We start from the raw sequence: 13,467 nt of genomic DNA, 5'->3' as shown, positions 1-13,467 counted from the left end.
AAAGGTTTTCTGTTTCAAATAAATAATAAGTATTCAGAAAAGCATTGGTCATAGTTTCAATAAAAACTTTAAAAATAGTTATGACCTCAAAACAAGTTCTCTTTTAATTTTTTGATCCTTATTCAAAATTGCGATCAACTAGATTCTACATTCTTCTGTGGACCAATTTCTAATCTTATAAGGGTAGAATTTTTTTAAATATGGGGGAAAGGGGTTACTGTAAGGTACTGTAACACTCCATAACTGTAGTTAGCACCCATAACACTAGTTAGCAGTGAAACCTTATTTATAAAATGAAAATGAAATGTTCTATGGTTTAAAAGTTGTAACAAAAATTGTCGACGAGAGTGCATCTGAAATTATCAACAATAAAAACAAAAAGTATATTTATATAAAATATCAAAATTTATGCTTTCAACAATGTTTCAAAAATAACTTTCATAAGTTAAATAAAAAAAGCGTTACAAATTTTCTTTAACACCGTTAAAACAAATCTAGAGTTGCAACCATTTCCCAATTTGGACGACAATACTCTTTCCATAATTATCTTTCCATTGAGGTGCGGAGAGCTACCTCAGTTTAGACGATTAACTCAGTTATAATGATTTCTAATTAATGTCCCTTAAAAAAAGACTTAAATTCTAAAACAAAAATCAGTTTTAAGTAAAATATAAAAAAAATTCCCCTCCCCGATTTTAAATTGTTGTTATAATATTATCCTCAACATTGTTCAAAGTTAATGCATAACCATACTAAATGTATTTATTTTTACATCATCAAAATCCAAGTAAAGTTGTTTGAGTTTTTCATCTAATTGAAGTTGAAGTGAAGCGCTAATAACACTTTTAGAAATTGACGCGGATTGGTAATTCAATTAACATTAGGATAGTTTCAAAGTAGTGCCGCGACCACGACCATGCAATTTTCCTCGACCAACAGACAAACCTGTTAGACAAAATGCAAAAATAGCATATTATAAAAGAAGTTTATATACTAGATAGTAAAAGTAAATATTAATTTTTTAAAAAAATATACCGCCAATTGGTTTTTTCTGCACTGTTTTCCAAGAATCTTCGCCACCATCCAAAGATGGGAACTCCTTTAAAAAAATTAAAAAATATCAAGTTTGATATTCTTTATTATTATTTTTTTAAATAAAAAATATCAAACTTTGCCAGCTGTTTCTCTTAACTGGGCTTAACCTTTAAAAATGCCAGCGCTAAGTGTGTGTGTGTATGTACGCGCGTGTGTGGGTGTGTACAAACAATAACTTTACCCAAACAATAGAAGTTTTCTTAAAAACTGTTGACTTTAAATTAATAAACATTTTTAAACAAAAGAATAAAATAAAATATTAAGTAAAAAAATGACTATTGTCTTTCTATGTTTCGAGTTCCTCAGGCGAAATAAGAATGGTGGCTAAATTTTAATGAATTAATAAAAAAAATCTCCAATAAAAACCATCTAATTATAATAGGCGACCTTAATTCAGATCTCATTAAAGCAAGCGATAATCCAAGCAAATCACTATTATGTTCACTTAACTTGGCTAGAGTGAGGATTCAAAATACTGAACCCATCAGAACATCAAATACCTGTTCCACTTGCCCTTACATAATTGCCATATATTGTTATCTAGTATGCCTTAAGTACAAAGTTAATAACAACTCAACTAGTAACCATTTCCCTGTATCAGCAATATAAAAACAGAATCAATTATAAATAAACTGAAACCTGTATCTAAAAATAAACTGAAACCTGTATCTAAAAGATCACTTAAAAACGTAAACAGTGCTTAATAAGAGATTAGAATTAATCAAACTTGAGCCATCCATGACAACAAATGAAACAGTAAGTACTTGGTATAACTCAATCAGAATAATGATAGATAATTGTATAATTAATAGTAATTGCTCAAGTTAAAGAATTTCAATGTCGAAAAACAAGAACACAATGGATTGGTGAAAAAATAAAAATTATGATAAAAAGAAGAGATTGTTTAGAAGATAAAATTACTGAAGACAAAAATCAAACCTTAGATAATAATCCAATCGATTTATACAACCTTAATGCAATACAAAGATAGGACTTCACTAGTATGGCAAAACAGATATGAACAAATCGGCAGCTTTAGTTTTGGGATAGTAAAAATAGGAACCGTGTTGAACATACTTAAATAATATAAAACGTAACTAAAAAACAACTTATCAGCTGGGCATGATGGACTCTCAGCTTATATAATCAAACAATTGGCCTTTTCCCTGGCACCAAATCTAGCCATCATTCTCAACAAGTCTATAGATGAGGGTGTCTTTCCTGACATCTGGAAAAAAGCAAATGTAATAGTAATATGGAAGGGAAAATGGAGAAAATCTGATCCAGAAAACTATCGTCCTATTTCAGTATTGCCATTACTTTCAAGAGTTTATGAAAAAAATAATATGCAGACAACACTCCGAATATAGTGAAGCTACAAAATTAATACCAATCCTAATTCCTGGTATGGCTGATTTAATGAAGGAAAACTTGTAGGCACCCTACTAATAAACTTGAAAAAAGCATTTGATTGTGTCCCACATCAAATCTACTAAATGAATTTGCAAAAATAATAAGACTAAGCCAAAAAGTTGGTAAACTATTTTAAAATTAACTAGAAGGAAGGGTTCAGAGAAAATAGTGAAAAATGGAAATAAGTTTACATGAATCTTATTTATTTGCAGTTGACATTATCCTATCAGCTACAGATAGCTCACTGCTAGTTATCACCGAGAAACTGATCAAAGCTTTTGGAGATATCAATAAGTTCTGTGTTGATTATGGTTTCACTATCAACCTCAGTAAAACGCAACTAATAGTGATCAAATCACTGAGAAAAAAATATCCTGACTTGCATATTAAAATTAGAAATATTGAGATTCAATTAGTAACTCACGTTAAGTTATTAGGGGTCACTATAGATCAGCATCTCCAAGTCAAAAAATAAATTAATTTAACCATTAAAAAATGCCACTCTGGTATAGGAATATTAGCTTGAGCATTTATCAGACTTTCTCAGGAATATGTCATCCATCTATAGTTAATATGTTTACAATAAATAAAGACTCAAACCTTATAGATAAGAAAGCAACAAACTGTTCCCTATTATTGATTACTTACTCCCTTTTTTCAGATATTGGATAAAAGTGTAATTTTAAAAACTTGAACAACTCTTTCGATGGTTAATATGTATTTTAAGAGCCTATAATTATAATTATCTTTTTTTTCAACAAATAAATTTTATTACCTATTATTTTATGAGCATTAAACTACATTAAATATCTGGCCTTAGATACATTAAATATTAGGCCTTAGATACACTACTTTTAAAGAGGAGCATTAACTTCTGACGAAACATCAGTCAGGTTCAAAAGTTGTTGTTCCTGTCTTTAGGAAGAAATGAAGTTATTTCTTTCAATTCGGGGTTATGCAGTGGTTTTTAATATTGTTTAAATTATCTTTTTAAATTTTAGTTATGAAAAAAGTTTTCACATAATAATGTAGAAACATTTAAGCAAAAAAATTGGAGTCCTTAAATTTAGTATTGGAAACAGTAAGTATAACGTCATACTTCAGTTTGGAAAATATAGATCTTGATAGTGTATAAAACAAAATTCCATAATTTTGATTAAAAATGAATAAAGTGAAGAAAAAATCAAAAGAATCTGTTAAATGTTTTGTTATTGTAATAGCGTTGTTAATGTGTTATATATACTAAACCCCTTTAATTCTTAATGTGTAGTATATTAAAACCACTGATCATGAATTAGATCTTAAAATATACTTATGAATTATCCCTTGGTCTCTACAAAAAGCATATATTTATTTTTGTTTAGATTATTAGCTATTTTATTTAAAGAATACAGTACAATCTCTCTAACTTGATTTTTATAGGGAAAAAAAAAAGTTTGAATTTTTGAATTATAGAAAGTTGACTTTTTGCAGTGACATTTCTCGGTGTCTCAGCATTTAATCGAATTATGGAGGCTTTCGGATTAAGGAGATTTGAATTGGAGAGATTGTACTGTATCTGCATAATGTAAAGAATTCTGCATTCTTTGAAAAACATATTCAATTTAATTACAAAAAATTATTTATAAAAAATTATATATAAGAAAAAAAAAATTTAAATTAAACTATTTGATTAATTGATTATTTAACAATTAAAAAAAATAAGCTATGCACCTTATCTTTAACAGAAACATCTTGGTTTAATTTAAGTGAATTCATTGATTGATTCAAATTGGATGCAGATTGACTTTGCACTGAATTCTGTTGAGAACTTTGTGCTGGGCTATTCCATCCACTCCAAGTTTTTTGCTGAGGTCTTATATTTTCTTCCTTAAACTGTTGCAATTTTGGAAGATTCTTTTCTTCTTGGTGAGGCTGAGACGAGACAAACTTTTGCTGAATTTGAGGTTCTTGCTAAAATGAGAGTAGAAAATCTTTAATAAAATATTCTTGAGTAAATTAAATATTTATAATCATATTACTAACTAAAAAAATTGTTCACCTAGTTTCATAAGGGCTTGTGTCAAAGTTTTATTTGTTCACCTAGTTTCTTTGATAAGAGTTTGTCAGTTTTATTGTGATAGGATTATAGGATGTGGTAAAGTGCTTGTAACAATAAGAATGAAGGTCAAACTCTGTCACATTCCAAATAACAAAAAAGAATTCTCAACCATTAATTTATATGTCAATTATTTCTTTATTTATCATTATGAATTTAATATATCTGTTTGACTGTTTATAAAAAAGCTTGAAGTTAAAGCTATATTCATTGTTACTTTTAGAAGTATTTTCTGCTGCTTAAGAAAACAAAAGAAGAAGGATTCTAGTTTAATACATTAGTTCAATTTCAACAGAAAAAAGAGTTTATGAGCTCAGAACCATCGCAAAATGAAAAAGTGTGAAATTCCACACCTGCTTTATATTACTGGTCCAGATTCTTGGAGCAAAAATCAAAAGCAGAAAAAAAAGCATAGCTAAAATTTACTAAGTAGAGATATTATAGAGAAATAAATTGAATTTTCAATTAAACAAGAACAAAGTTGCTTGAAATATCAAAGATTTACATAGAAAGAGTAAAAAATAAACGAAAATATTACGTTAAATATTTATGGTATTATTGAAAAGAATTAACCATACCAACAATGCAAATGCAAAGTAGAGTAATCAACAGATAAGTATGAATACCATTCACCCTTAAAAAACAAATGTTGAAAAAATGAGCTTCATTAACTTATCCACCAACCAGAAAATACAAATATAAAGTTGCAACCAATTTTATATTTGTTGGTGACAATCACAATAGTATCAAGAAAACAGCTGCTAAAATTGGCAATTGTTCTTTGCACAATGACATTCCAACTCCAAGTAATGCAGCAACTTAGAAAGTTACAAACTACAGTTAACAGTTATCTATGACAGCAAAACATTAAAAAAAGTAAATTTCAGGCTGTGTTATTAAATAGCAAGAAAATGGAAATAAAACAATTTGTGTTTAAAAGACAACTAGATTATAATTATTGCTAAAGAAGCTGCCAAAGTTGCAGACTTGCAGAATTCAATATGAATGATCATTGTTATGTTCAAACATAATAAGAACATACATAAATGCAGAGGATTCAATCAAATAATACAAGAGAGAAAAACGAAAAGTTTAAGAATATGTAGTTTAACAATTATTATTATCATTATCATTGTTTATTATTTCTTATCTGATTGTTGTTATTATTTTTATTGTTAGTATTATTATTATCTTGATACTCTTATTGTTAATAAAATGGCATAATTTGATTATATACTTAAGGGATTAACCTTATAATTATTTAGGAAAATAAACATCTTGCTGTAAAATCCGATTTTGCACCACTTTGATACATTTGTAGTGGGAAAAGCTACTTGCAAGCATTGTAAGAATGTGCACTATACACCAAGTACTCAACTTCTTCTTTTTATACACATCTTAAAGAGAAACATCAAGATATCAACACACAATTTAAGGCAAACAAAGTCAAACCCTGTGATACCACATACCCTAAACAAATAAAATTTGACTACAATCTTTCTGTCATGTTGTGCACAACAAACCCTCCATTCAATTTAGTGTCAACTAATGGTTTTATTAGATTTATCAAACCAACTGACTCAAAGTTCACAATCAAGAACTACAAATTACAATCGAAAGTAGCCCCTAGAACTATATGAAAAAGTGAGAAAAGCCATTGGTGATAATTTCAGCAAATAAATTATATAAAATAATTAAAGTAAATAATTAGATAATTATAAAATAATTAAATAATTGAAGGTCTTTTTCCCAAGGCCTTCTTCCCAAGTAGCAAACACACAGGTGCATCAATGACAGAAATTCAAATGTCACCTGAGCTGCTGAAAAAATATAGAACTGCAAATAGAGACCCACTGTGCTGGTCACATTTTGCAATTCATTGTTACAAAGAGCATTGAAAAAGTTGACTTTATTAAAAAGTTATCAAAAAATGAAGTGATTTTAAGATAAGTGCTGATAAGATTTCTACAGTTCAAATGAATCTACAATTTGCCCAGGAATCTAAAATCTTCACAGCTATGCAACAATTCAACTTTGTGAAAAAAAAAAAAAGAAAGAAGAACAAATCATTAAGTGTCAAAAGATAGCACAGAGGATACCACTTATGTAATTGTACAAATGCTTAACTGATGCTACAAATGTATACTTCTCAAAGGATTGCATCAAATATATTGATGATTTTGACAACCAAGTTGTGGTTGATTCAACTTCTCGCCTTGACTCACCACCAAATCAAGACTTTGATAAAATTGACTCTGTGTAAGCTTTGCAAACTATGCCTCAGTCAAATACTGGTGCAAAATCTATGACCAAAAAGACATTGATGTTAAGCTCGAACAATTTTTTGAATCTCCAATGCCAAATTTAGGCACTGACCCTTTGGTGGAAGAGCATGACAAGTGACTAAACAAAGCTGGCTGCTATTGTCAGGAAAACGTTTTCTATTACTGGATCATAAGCATCACCTGAAAGAGTTTTTTCTGGATTTGGCCAGTTCACTACTTGGATATGATCAAATCTCAACAGAACAAATGTTAAGAAACTATTCTAAATAGCTTAAAATTATCCATACGTGAAACATAAATTGAGAATATAATGGAAAGCCAAAAAATTAAGAAAACAAAAATTATTTTAAAAAGTGTCAATTTCAATGTAATTGTAAATTAAATTATGAAATTAGTAAATGTTATAAAAAAATTTATTATATGTATTTGAATCCTTTTCCATCTTTAAAAAAATAAATTAACATTAACATTTAGTAAATTAACATTTTATTAAATTTCAGAAACCTTAGTGCAAGAAATATTTTTGGTATTAGTTTTGATCAAAATCAAATATGAGTTAAACTTCATTTTCTGAATTTGAATAAAAAGCAATATTCAGTATTTGATTGCTTACAACTTTAGGATGAATATTTGTTTAATTTCGGCATGAAAGGTAAACATTTTTAATTCACTATTCAGTTAATGAAAACACTATTCACTTTAAACGAAACAACAAGATAACATTTAGAAAAAGTATTACTAGAAAGTATTATTAAAAGTAGCACTATAAGTGCACTAAAAGTAGAACTATAATGTGTATGTATATATTTAAGGTGTTAGCCAGAATTATATTTTTTTATGTGTTTTCACAATATTGGGAATATAGTTTTGTTATTGTTCTACAAAATAATAGGAATTTTATTTAAAATTGTCTTATTATTTCAGGACCAAAAAAAAAAGTATGGCCAGAATGATTGTTTTTCTTGTATTTGTATTTTCTAAGTAAGTTGTATTTTCTATAGTGTTTATAGGTATTGTTGCTAAAAGGAGTTTTGGTATTTTTGGTTTTACATCTAATTAATTGGGTTTATTTATTTAAAAAATATAAGTACTTTTTTTTTCTTATTAGTACATTTACTTTTTGGTACTTTATAATGTGTATATAAGATAGTGTAAAATATAAGTTTAAAAATACTCCTTTCAAAAATTTATATATTGCAGTAAAAAATTTTATTAAAAAAAAGTTAAACTGAAAAAAAACTGTAGAAGCACAAAAACTCAATATAAAGCTAGTGTAAAAATGTGAAAGTAGATAACACAGCTAGTGTAAAATATGATATGTGAAAGTAGATAACACAGCTAGTGTAAAAATGATATGTGAAAGTAGATAACACAGCTAGTGTAAAATATGATATGTGAAAGTAGATAACACAGCCAGTGTAAAAATGATATATGAAAGTAAATAACACAGCTAGTGTAAAAATGATATGTGAAACAGCAGATTACACAGAAAATAGATAAAACTACAAACACATATATGAAAAAATATTAATATATAAATATATAAAAAACATAGATAAAAAAAAATATTATTAAACCTTTAAAGCCCCATGTAGCAGATCTGCAAATTTTTACTAGACTGGTATTCGGCTAATTTGTTCATGTAAAAAATGCCTATTGTGGCATACTTGCAACTTACATAATTAATTTGGATATATTTAGGTGGTGTTATCAAGGCAAATATTGACACTAAAATCTTACTTTTAAAAAATAGATTAGATATGGAATAGAAGTTTTTTGACTTGATATTTTTCAATGTATAAAAAACAGAAATGATAACATAGAAAAAGCTTTTACTTATATTCTTGATGGAGAGAGAAAAAATAAAAACAGTTAAATGACTAAGATTCAGATTGTAAACCTTAAGAACCATAAATTATGAAAAATATTGGAAAATTACATCAAAAAGTTTCAAGTTGTGGTGACAGGAAGAATGTTTTCATACATTCAATGTAAAAAATGTAATGTTTGGCTTTGTATGGAAGAGAAAGAAATTGTTTTAAGGATTTTAATGCATAAGAACTAGCACAACCAATAAAAACATGTTCTTATAAATACATATAAACAACTTCCTTAAAAGTTTTTACATATAAAATACATATAAATAACTTCCTTAAAAGCCTATTACAGCAGATAAGGTACATTTAAAAAAAAAGGATTGGCAAAAATTATTTTCCTAAATATTTATATTTTTGTATTTTGCTAACCAAAACATGTTTTTACACTATTGGAAACATTTTTTTTTGAAGTTAAAGGTCTAGGTTAAATACTCCTTCAACTATATATAAAGAGAATCATCATCACTATTATCAGCATCATTGCTTGTACCTTTACAACTGGTGCTTGACTAGTTGAAATAAAGTCTTTGGTAGTCATGGTTGAATAACCACCAGCTTGCATCAACCTCCCAACTTCATCATGCTCTCTCAGAGTATCTACATCAGCCTTACTTAAAGTGCGTCCTCCACAGCCAGATTTTGATCCATCTGAAATAAATTCTTGTTAAAAATATATATAAACATAAAAAATATTGTTTAATAACAAAAAAAGCAAAATTTACCCAAAGCCGGTATATCAAGTTCAAGAAGAGCCCATTTAGCTGCGTTGTGTTTGGCATCTTTTTTAGTTGAGTTAAAATCTTTACTCTCATACCATTTTAAACCCACACGGCATTGGTAACCAAAGCCTCCAAGACTAGAAGTACACTCTTTGTATTCTGGTAAATTCCATTTAACTTTTTGACACACAATTTGTAAAAGACTAGTATAGTCAACCCGTTCCGCTGACATGAGAAAAAATAAAAATTAACTAAAGTATTTTGAAATAATTACACAAAAATTAGTGAATTTGTAAAAATTTCTTAAATAAAATACCTAACATTTTTTCACTGGCCAAAGGGTAAGCCGCCTTTATAGAATTAAGTTTGGCTTCACGCTCTTTCTCAGTCCATTTTGTTGGATCAGTTACCCTATATTCATAACACATACATGCATATATATATATATGTATATACATATATATGTATATATATATATATGCATATATATATATGTATATACATATATATGTATATATATATGCATATATATATATGTATATATATACATTTATATACATATATATATATATGCATATACATATATATATATGTATAAATATATATACATATATATATATATATATATATATATATATATATATATATATATATATATATATATATATATATATATACATACACACATATATATATATATATATATATATATATATATATATATATATATATATATATATATATATATATATATATATATATATATATATATATATATATATATATATATATATATATATATATATATATATATACAGAGTGTGGAAAAAGTTCCTGTACAAAAGTATAATTTAAAAAATTTATCTGTATGATGTTTTCTTTCAATATATAGTGTTTTTAGTATTTTTTTTGTATTCCTTTGTATTCTTTTAGTATTTAGAGGTATAGAACTTTAAGTTGGCATTACTGTTCAAGATGGCGACCGATTTAACAGGTGACAAGTGATTTATTCTCAGTTTGGTTTGGCAATTCATCATGAATAGACTCACGCCTGAACAACGCTTGCAAATAATTCAATTTTATTTCGAAAATAATGGTTCTGTGCGGAATACGTATCGCGTTCTACGTCCATTTTATCCTCGACAAAATCATCCATCAGAGCAGTTAATTCGATTAACCATGGAAAGTTTTCGCACCACGTTTACTCTTATTGATAACTGGCATCCCCAGAGACGCCGTATGGTGCGTACAGAAGAAGCTATTGCTACTGTAGAGCGTAGCATTGCTGAAGATCCGAATGAGTCTATCCACCATTGAGCACAGGAATTGGATCTGTGTCCATCCACTGCATGGAAGATTTTGCAGAAGGATCTTGGTATGCGTGCTTACAAAATCCAACTCGTGCAAGAATTGAAGCCAAACGATCATCAAGCAAGGCGTAGACTCGTCGAATGGGCCCAAAACGAGATTGCCGTTGTTCCCGATTTTCATAAGCGAATTTTCTTTAGCGATGAAGTGCACTTCTGGTTGAATGGTTACGTCAACAAACAAAACTGCCGCATTTGGAGTGAAGATAATCCTCAAGTGTATGTCAAAACACCGTTACATCCAGAAAAAATGACTGTTTGGTGCGCTTTATGGGCTAGTGGAATCATTGGTCCGTACTTCTTCAAAAATGATGATGGCCAGAACGTTACAGTCAATGGTGATAGGTATAGAGCCATGATTACAAACTTTTTCATTCCTGAATTGAACAACCATGATGTCCAGGAGCTGTGGTTTCAACAAGACGGCGCAACATGTCACACAGCTCGTGCCACAATCGATTTATTGAAAGACACGTTTGGTGACCGCCTAATTTCACGTTTTGGACCTGTGAATTGGCCTCCAAGATCTTGTGATTTAACACCGCTAGACTACTTTCTGTGGGGCTATGTAAAGTCATTGGTCTATGCGGATAAGCCACAAACGCTTGACCATTTGGAAGACAATATTTGCCGTGTTATTGCCGATATACGGCCACAAATGTTGGAGTAAAGTCATCGAAAATTGGACGTCCAGATTGGACTACATCTGAGCCAGCCATGGCGGTCATATGCCAGAAATTATATTTAAAATGTAATGCCACAAGATTATCTTTCTAACAAAAAAAAATTCTTGTCAATCGAATAATCCATCGTTGTTTTATTGCAATTTAAAGTTCTATACCTCTAAAAAAAACACCCTTTATATATATATATATATATATATATATATATATATATATATATATATATATATATATATATATATATATATATATATATATATATATATATATATAAACACACACACTGCTGACTTTATTTCCTTATTCTTTTCCATTGCTTTTTTTTTCGGAAAAAGAAAAAAACCAAGAAAAATACAAAAATTATTACTGCCCCAACCCAAACCCTTTGATCAATATAAAAACACATCTTAAATTTTCTCCTTAATTAGACAGTTGATGTATGTACGAAAACCCTGAGCAGCTCCCTATTTTAGTATGACGCCAGACTACTTACCAAATTATGCAATATTATATATATTTTTTAATGTTATTCACTTTCCCAAGGCAGAGAGAGAGAGAGCCACTCCACTTGAGGACATTATTTTATTGTGGTTATAATCCCCTCTCAACCTTTTAACTCTGAAACACAAACCTTGATGAATAAGGCTGCTGTGTGGAGAAACAAGTTGAGCGTGGTACTATCAAGGACGTGGTAGGGATTGAACTCAGAATTTTTTGCTTGTGAAGCCAGTGTTCCACCATTACACCACTACCACATCAAATGTATATATACAACATTATTATATTAAATATATATATCTACTATAGTGTATATAGATCAGCAATTGTTTAATAGTTTTGCTTCTTAGCATACAGGTTTCTCAGGAAAAAAAAAATCAAAGAAAAAATAAAAAGAGCAGATTGTTGACCCAAACCTCCAGTTAATGCAGTGGTACTCCTTTGAGTTTAGGGGTAAGCACAATAATTATGTTGACCTATTAGATATAAACCTGTTTCACATTACTTTCTGCCTAGGATGTTAAATGCTGGATCTTCTTCACTCTACGCATGGGGTTTTGCTTATGCTTTCTTGACAGTAGCACAATTTGATTTGTTTGTATATGTTGTATTTGATAGTTGCATCATTGTTGCTGATGATGCAACTCTTCCTGTTATCTTTTTGACTGAGCTTTTATCTCTAGTTCTGTCATAGAACTTTTATCTCTACTTCCATCAACCAAAACTTATTTTTGCTTAACTCACCATTCAAAGTCGCATCCTTTTACTGTATTTGTCCCTGTATTTATACTCTAAAAACTTTTATTCATCTAGTTTCTTTACTCATTCATCAATGCTTTAGAACTCTTTCTCATCTTTATGTTTTCCAGACTCCTTTAATAACACTTTTTAAACCTAATTGAGTTGCTATTTCTGCTTCAATAGATATTAGGTTTAGCACAGACAAAATGTTTTGTGCAACACAATTCTTTTTTCACAATGCTTTAACTCTTTTTAATGTGCTTAAAGATCTTTTTGTAGTTGCATGCTAACAGGTAGTATCAAATATAGCATGAGTGTTGCGATTATATTTGTCAATGAGCAACTTATGCCACAATATGTTATTGTGGACATAGGAAAAAGACTGAATTTTTCAATGTGTAAAATGTGGGAATAAAGTGCGGAAAATTTCTTTTACCCCTAACCCTATCTATCCTCTAAATCTATTTTTGCACTTTACTAGTTGCAAGTTTATGCATGTTAGCAATGCCTTGTTTTAATTAACAATTTGAGCAAGTCTTTGTTTTGAAAATTTATTTCCATTGAGAAAAATACATTTGCTAATTATTTGTTTTTTATTTGATCAATGTTTTGATCTGAGCGTTAGCCTGTTCAGCCCCTCTATCAGATCCATATTTTATGGGTGAAAGCAAATAAAATTTAAGCTTTTAGA

At 28.9% G+C, this 13,467-nt stretch overlaps 1 protein-coding gene across 2 annotated transcripts in view; it reads right to left on the bottom strand.

Annotated features, from left to right (window-relative positions):
* Positions 1-384: 384 nt before the first annotated feature.
* The window catches only part of LOC136072005 (uncharacterized), a 61,151-nt gene continuing 48,068 nt past the window's right edge, over positions 385-13,467 (bottom strand). Inside the window, exons 8-13 of one of the 2 annotated variants that reach the window (XM_065819347.1) lie at positions 9,804-9,898; positions 9,491-9,712; positions 9,259-9,416; positions 4,222-4,461; positions 1,036-1,099; positions 385-945 (exon numbers count right to left, since the gene is read on the bottom strand). In XM_065819347.1, coding sequence (XP_065675419.1) covers positions 881-945; positions 1,036-1,099; positions 4,222-4,461; positions 9,259-9,416; positions 9,491-9,712; positions 9,804-9,898 — 844 coding nt within the window. In that variant the 3' untranslated portion in view covers positions 385-880. The remainder of the gene's footprint in view (positions 946-1,035; positions 1,100-4,221; positions 4,462-9,258; positions 9,417-9,490; positions 9,713-9,803; positions 9,899-13,467) is intronic. The other variant, XM_065819348.1, reaches the window with a different exon arrangement.

The sequence above is a fragment of the Hydra vulgaris genome, chromosome 15, assembly GCF_038396675.1.
Source record: "Hydra vulgaris chromosome 15, alternate assembly HydraT2T_AEP".
Classification (NCBI taxonomy): Eukaryota; Metazoa; Cnidaria; class Hydrozoa; order Anthoathecata; family Hydridae; genus Hydra; species Hydra vulgaris.
Note: the sequence above shows the minus strand (reverse complement) of the source record. Positions and strands in the feature narration are given on the sequence as shown.